The sequence below is a fragment of the Cyanistes caeruleus genome, chromosome 1, assembly GCF_971803275.1.
Source record: "Cyanistes caeruleus chromosome 1, bCyaCae1.hap1.1, whole genome shotgun sequence".
Lineage (NCBI taxonomy): Eukaryota > Metazoa > Chordata > Aves > Passeriformes > Paridae > Cyanistes > Cyanistes caeruleus.
The window spans coordinates 87104960-87112659 of NC_141701.1; the positions used below are offsets into that span (position 1 = coordinate 87104960).

A 7700-nucleotide genomic window follows, 5' to 3' on the forward strand; every position below is an offset into this window, starting at 1 on the left:
CCATTTATTATCACTAGTGAGAGGAGATGGGGCCAGTGCAAATCCTGTTGCAAGGCTACATTCAAACTAGTAAGTGCCTGAGAACCATCTTCTCATCTTCTGCTTTTACTCTTTGCTTAGGGAAAAAAAGCCTGTAATAGGAAATCTAGGCAGTTTGGAGACAAGCACATGTTGTACTGTGTCAAACAGAGAACTTGCACTGCTCTTCTGGAGTTTCTAAGTCCCTGTAGTTAGTCAGCAGCTATCGTTCTTGCTGATGAATGTTGAAATGTTGGGTGGGTTGTGGGCTCCTTTTTCTGCTTGCTGTCAGTATGAAGGAGGCGGGGTGGAGGACTTAAAGGAAAGTTCCAGCTTTCAGAAAGCACAACTTGCGAAATTTATGTCCTGGAACAATTCCTGGGAAGTGGCACTGGGGATGCAGTTACATGCCATACATCAGCAGCAGCTTTAGTCTCCAGAGCCAGACCAGCTTATTTCCTATTTACAAATACACTGTTTGTGTAGAGCTTGGAAGGAGTACAGCTCTAGCCCTCTGTTCTCCTTAAGCACCTTACCTGTTTCAGTTTTTTGGACATATGTTAACATCTTCAGGAACATTAATGCTGCAGACAGGTAAGTAAGCAGAGGACACCATTAAGGATCACAACTTACGTAATTTTTGTCTTCTTGTATGTTACCTGTGTATTTGCTGTGGAACAGCAAAGCCTGTTACTGTCCCTTGGCTTTATGTTTTGATTCCAAGTGTCATATCAAAGTCTCAGGTGTGGATGAACTTCCACATCTTCCACTTTTATGGTGTTTACCCAACTTTTTAAGCCAACTTCCGTTTTACTGTCTGCACTATTTACATTTACTTGTACGAGATGGTTGCATGAGGCCTTTACATTTCCTTGGAAAAAAACATTTCCTGCTACACAAAAATTAGTTCGATAAATATGTAGGTTGTATATTATTTCAATCTGTGTTAACGTTTTTCATACACAAGTTACTTGTAATACATCCATTTGTCTCTGGATGGTCTGAGATAGGGACCTCAGCTCTTCTTTGCTGTCTCAGCATATTGTGTTCTTCAGTTAAAAGCAATTCTGTTATAAACTATTTCAAGAAGCTGCTGAGATTGTGAGACTGTTTTGGAAAAGAAAGCATTTTGTGAAAGAGTTTGTATCATCTTGTTAAGTGGGTTCTGTGGTGTTTTGGTCTCTTTTCAGCTGTAAGTTACTGGCCTATGTCACACACAGAAGAAACAGATGTTGGGATGCTTGATCAGAGGCAATCTCCTGGGTCCATGGGCTCACAGCTGGTAGTTGGGAATCATCCCACTGAAAGTTTCTCTGTGTTTCCTTGCAGAGTGCCAGGCAGATGCAGAGACACTAGCTTCAGGAAACAATGTCTTGAACCTGAGCTACAGCGAGAAGGAGCAGTCAGAGGAAATGACAGAGCTACCAGAGAGTGAGCATGGCCCCAAGGAGGAGCAGAAGGCTGACGCCCTTCTGGCAGAAGAGGATGCTGAAGAAAAAGTGGATGGATATGAAGAGGGCCCTGAGGAAGATTCTGTAAGTAACAAAAGTCTTGACCTCAATTTTGCCAGCAAATTAATGGACTTCAAGCTGGCAGAGAGTGACCAGAGTGCAGGCAGCAGTTCTCAGACTGAAAGGAGACATGCCTGTGACATTTGTGGCAAAACCTTCAAGTTTGCTGGCACTCTTAGCCGTCACAAAAAGGCCCACATTCGTGAGGACAGAAAGGATGAAAGGAGCAGTGAGGATGAAAGCAAAAGCATTCAGGATGATGCAGGAGCTCCCTCGATGCAGGAGTCTGGTCTTGAGCAGGAAGAGTCTCCGTTGGACTTGAAGGTAGTGGAGTCTCCTGTGGACTTTGAGGCAACAGGAAAGGAGAATGAAGAGAGCGAAAGCATCTCTGAGGGGGAAGGCACAGAGAGAAAGTCCACTGAGAAGAGCAGTGATGACAAACCAAAGACTGATGGGGCTAAGAGTACTGCAAAAGCAGACAAAAGAAAGAAAGTCTGTACTGTGTGCAACAAGCGTTTCTGGTCTCTGCAAGATCTGACGCGACATATGCGGTCTCATACAGGTAAGAGGAGGCTTGAAGGCAGAACAGGCCATGAGGTGTCCCGCCAGACTGAGGTGTCTGCTCTGGAGGTGCACAATTGCTGCTGGCACTTGAGGTTGGAGACACTGCTTTTAGTCCTAAAGGTATCTGCAAGGTGTCTTCTGTGCCCCAGTCCCCCATGCTGCATACAAAGCCTACGGAGGGAACAAGAATTGCAGCCACTGCCTTATTTTCAACTCCCAAACTGTTTTTCCCCATGATTGCTTGCAGAGTTCAGAGGCGAGGGCAAGTGTGGAGATCCTTGGGCAGCTTCTGCCTCCCTTCTTACCATGTGTGTGGCTTTACTTCTTCCCAGTATTTTGACCAGCAGTGGAGAGCTGTCATACTGATACCATTATCATGAGACTTCACATCTGAGTCAAAGTTTAGACAGAGAGAGATAAAGAGTCTGGTTTTGTCTGATGATCTGAGCCTAATATGGGTAACATGCTGGTGATGTGTGTGACCTGCTGCTTGGGTGGAAAGCAGAGATTAACTGGGCACTTGGGCAGGAAAGCTGGAACACAGGTGGTGAAACTTGCCCAGTGACTTGACCGGGCAGTGGGATTGCTTTATGTGATAAGCAGATTGCAGCAGTGCCTTGCAAATGAGATGAAGCCATGAACCAGCTCAAAGGTGAATTAATCAATCATTCATCTTTATTAATTATGTATTTTACCTGCCAGCAAGCTGCTCTGACATGGGAAAACTGGTGCTTTTTGACAGTTTTTGTCTTTTGAAGGTTCTCTCTGCTGAAGACAAGATCTTTGCCATTAACAAAATATTTGTGCTGTAATTGACAGTGATTTTTAGAAAACTACAGCAAAATCTAATATGTGAAGTAGACTTCAACCCTTCTAAATCATAAATATTGACATACTGAGTGCAAAACTGACCTGTTTTCTTCTGCCATTGAGCCACAAGTGAAATGGGACAGGTCCCATTCTAGTGCCTATTTTAATACACGTGCAGGAGTTTTGGGGAAATGCAGATATCTAAAGTACTGAGCTTTATCCCCAAACAATGTTTGTTTGCCCATGGATGTTTCCATACTCTCTGTTTTAATTGCTTTCATTGCATGCTGGGTTACTGGGGACTATATCAGTATGTTTTTTACCTGTTTGTTTCTCTTTCTTATTCAACACTTGAAGGATGTTTTAACACAGAATAGGTGTGGAATAGAAACCTGGCACAGTGTTTTCTTCAAATTCCTAAATGTAACTGTGGCCTATCCCCACTGTCAGGTGTATTTTCACTTTTTCACCAGTGCTATGGGTTGACCCTTCTCCTTGTCCCCTTCCCGCTTGTTCAGCTATATTGACAAAATACTTTCAGATTGCACATTGCTTACACTTCAGTTTTAATGTGTGAGGTTTTTTAAAGATAACTAAGATTTTGGGATTTGTTTACTCAGAAGAGGAATGTTAGGGACACACTGAAGTGTGCAAGAAACCTCTGCCTGCCTACCACGTGTCTCATTCTGATTTTCATTGGCACAAGATGGCCTCTTGATGGAATTTCAAGTCTTTAAGAGACACAGTTAGAAAGAGAGGACAGGTTGGGGTGGGACCTTTGGTTCTTCAGAGCAGACAGCACCTTGGGGCAGTGTGCGCAGCTCGTATTTTGGGAGAATTTTGTCTGGGGGGCTGTGGTTTTCCAATGAGTTTCTGCTTAGGAAAGTATTCTCTCTCTCCACGTGTCTGGGGCTGACTTGCAGCAGGGACTCAATGTGGTGGACTGGTTTCATAAAGGCTTTCAAGTTCCAGAGACTGACTATAAACTTTTTCCAGAAAAATTGCTGACTAAATTAGGCAGGATGCTAGTGAGCACCTGGTGCTTACGGTCTTCCTCCCTCCTTAGTGCAGGGCCTTGCCAAGCTTGTAGACACTTAGTTTTGATGCTCCATTTGTGCTGTAGGCATTTACCTGTATTCCTGCTTGCACTCCATCAGCTGGTTTTCTAGTACAGAAGTAAAAAATGTGCATAAATGTGATGTTCGATGAGGGTACTGAATTTCCAAAGTGCATAGTGTTTTACGTTGCTTGAAACAAGAGGGAGGTACGTGTGTGACCTCACAGCTGACTTCGTGTTGTAATTCTCTTCCAGGTGAGAGACCTTACAAGTGTCAAACCTGCGAACGGACCTTTACTCTGAAGCACAGCCTGGTCCGTCACCAGCGCATCCACCAGAAAGTCAAAAATGCCCGAAACCACGGGAAGGAGAGCGACAAGGAGGAGACGCAGTCGAGGTGTGGAGAAGACAGTGAGAATGAGTCCAGCCACAGCGGCGCCAACCCCATCTCCGAAAGCGAGTGCGACTCCGCGGGGGGCGTCGGTAGCCACTCGTCCCTCGTGGGGAGCCGGAACGAGCCCCTGGCCGGCATGGTCATGGACTCCCCCTGCGGAGAGGAGAGGAGCAGCGCCTGCCTCGCCGAGCCCACCAAGAGCGCGCAGAAACAGACGGCAAAAGACCAGGAACCACGGGGCAGCTCCGAGCACGAGAGGCCCTCGGGTTTCATCCAAGACTTGCTGGAGATGCACAACGCGCCGTCTCCCATCAATCACATCCTGGCCTCTGCAGACAGTGCGCCTCAGCTCTTGGGGGTGGAATGACTTGCTAGGAGGTTGTACCCATCTCAGCAGGCAAACTGAAGCCAGCAGAGCAAGGTTTCTGGAGTCTGGTTTTGGAAGAGTGACCTTACAGCTACCGGGGAGAGTATGGCAGACTCGATGTGGTGCCATATGCCTTTCAGTATAATAATGCAAGAGACTACAGTATATACTGATTTGAGTGCCTTACTACTTTATTAGATCTTTTGGTATTATAGATTTTTTCAAAAATGATTTTAATATTTTAAAGAATTATTTGGAGAGGACCCTTTTTCATTTAAGCATTAATGTTACCTTTTGTATTGGTGTGCGTGAGCTTGTTCTTGTATATCTGTGATAGTCGCTGTGTTTTGTTCTCTGAGCTGGAAAAGGGGCAACGGGGGTGGGAGGCCCTTGGATACCATAGCCAATAACTGGAAGAAAAATGATGTGAATTTCATATGGAATAGTCAGAGGAGATGCAGAGGAGACATTGATTTATTGGGGTTTTTTTTCTCAGTAGATGTTCTTGCATTTGCCACATGGTGGAGCATTAAGCCTGTTCCAGGCCTGAACAACGTGGCAGTTGAAGGTGTTCAAAGTGGTTCAAGCCAAAAGCAGGAAACACAAATGAATTTCAACCTCATCCTTGTTTCCACTTTTCAGCATTAGAAGTGGTCTTCTGAATCCTAGGGGTTTTTTCTGGCAGTCACGGACTGAGCGCGTATACAGAGAAGAGTTACATAGCAACGTAACCTATGGGAATTATGCACCCGCTGTTACATATGTTTGATTTGCTTCAGTATATTATTATTATTATTATTATTTTATTATTATTTTATAAATCCATCAGTTCGCTTGTCTCTGCAGTCAGCAGAAGCCAATGGGCAATATTTGCCCACGGAGATGCGTAGAGCAGCTTGGATCCCGTCTCGGAGTGTTCTTGACTCGTCGCTTTCACCAGCTCCTCCTCCTGTTGTTGCAGCTCTTCTACTGTACTTTACATGAACCCCTTCCTCCGACCGGAGCGTCCCGCGGAGGCCGGCGAGGTATCGTCCCCATGCGGGGGCACATGTCCCTCGCGGTGGGTGCACGTGGCTGCGGGTGCGAGCGCGCGACAGCGCGCGGCCCCGGCTGCGTGACAGTGGCACCGCCAGTGCCGCAGTGACCTCGCTGCCGTCACGTCGGTGACAGCCCGCGTCACTCACAGAGCAAAGTTACTCCGTCTTCCAGTGGAAAGCAAGAGAGAAATGCGAGCCTTACCCTCCTCTTGCTTCTGTCGTGTTCTAAGAGCAAGAAAATACTACTGGTAATAAAACTACAGATATACGACATGGTAAAAATAAATAAAATAAATTTAAAAAAAAAACAAAAAAAAAGCAAAAAAAAAAAGAAAGAAATTCTTCCTGAGATTTTGGGGTTGATGCTTGAAGACTTGAGGTGTGTGTCTAAATTTCATATCAGTAATTTAACCCCTTCAATGCTGGCAGCTGGAATTTCTCCGTATGGCTCCTGTTGCCGGCAACAGGTGACGCTCCAGCCACCAATATTGAAGGGGTTAAACGAAATGTATCCTACTGTAGCTGCGCATTTTTAGGAGTGCCCAGCATTTTTGTTGTCCTTGTCCTCGTTGTCGTTATTGTTGTTTGTTAATTGTCCTTCAGTCATGACCTCTGGGACAGACAGAGCCATAATAGCATTGCCGGAGCCTCACTGTGCTGTTCCACCACTGCAGCCCCCCAGCCCAGCCCGCACTGTGACCCTCCCTCCTCCCCACCGCAGAATCGCTTTTCCTGCTCTCACCAGACATGGAGGAAGTGGGCCTCGGACCCAGTCTATATTATATAATATATATATCTATATATATCTATATATTAAAAATTCTCGGAAAAAATTTCTGGAGACTGAAATCTCACTGTCCAGAATTCAAAGGAAGAGAAACGTTCTTGAGTAATATTCTTGCAAATAGAATAAGAGAAAATGGTTGAGGTATATGTGATTTCTATTTTTTTGTGTTTTGTTGGTTTTTTTTTTAATTTTTAAATAGGGATGTTTGAACCAGTTCAGAAACGAAGCTAACGCCAGATATAGATAAATCAGTCACAACCAATGATTCATTTGAAACTCTACCCAGGTGCATTCTACTTAATTAAAACCAGTTCACGCATCCCTTAAATTGTTATTACTATTATAATTATAATAATAATTATTATTATTATTATTATTTTGGGTATTTTTTGGTTTTTGTAATTTTTTTGTTTGTTTATTTTGGGGTTGTTGTTTTGTGTTTTTTTGTTTTGTTTTTTTTTTTTGCAACTCTCCACACTAAACTGCGCAATACTGTGGGGGAGAAGCCATTACTAAACTATATGCTGCAGAACAATGTAGCAAGTAATTAATTCCCAGCAGCCTGCCGGGACATCTGCTAGCAATAATCACTATTGATTTAAAGCTTTATTTAGCCTTTATCTATATCCTAGTAGAGTATAAGGTCTTGCCACATTTTATTGACATTTTTATTAGTTGAGTTTGACTGAGAACTGTTGCTGTTGTTGGGGTTTTTTTTTGTTTCCCTTCCTCCCCCAATATTAAACTGTGAAATTTATAATGTGTTTAAACTATGGGTGAATCTTAGGCTTTAGTTTGCATGTTCAGCTAATTTGTCTCTATACGATTTTCGTTTGAATCTTTTTATTTTTTTTTCCTCTCTCAGGGCTTTTACAAAAAACAAAAAAACAAAAAGAAAACAAAAAGAAAACAAAAAAAAAATCTTCTAAAATTCTTTTGCCTGAGTTGCAATGGACTTAACATGGAGATAATTCAATCACTACATTAAGCACTTGACTGTGAAAGCGCAAAATAAAATAAAGGAAAAAGAAAAAAAAAAGAGAGAACCTTGTTTGAGGCTGTTGTGAAATAACTTTAGGGGGCTATGTGACAGTCTGATTCCATTTTCAGAATGATTCATCTTCTCTTTCCTCTCTGCGTGTCTCCTTTCTCTTC

The 7700-nt window shown here is 43.5% G+C and overlaps 1 protein-coding gene across 9 annotated transcripts in view; it reads left to right on the forward strand.

The window, feature by feature from the left end:
• The window catches only part of RREB1 (ras responsive element binding protein 1), a 138270-nt gene extending 133142 nt beyond the window's left edge, over positions 1–5128 (forward strand). For 6 of the 9 annotated variants that reach the window (XM_086901021.1, XM_086901039.1, XM_086901065.1 and 3 more), the window contains 2 exons: positions 1348–2091; positions 4216–5128. In XM_086901021.1, the coding sequence (XP_086757147.1) occupies positions 1348–2091; positions 4216–4721 (1250 nt within the window). In that variant the 3' untranslated portion in view covers positions 4722–5128. The remainder of the gene's footprint in view (positions 1–1347; positions 2092–4215) is intronic. The other 3 variants (XM_086901080.1, XM_086901073.1, XM_086901089.1) reach the window with 1 other exon arrangement.
• Positions 5129–7700: the final 2572 nt, after the last annotated feature.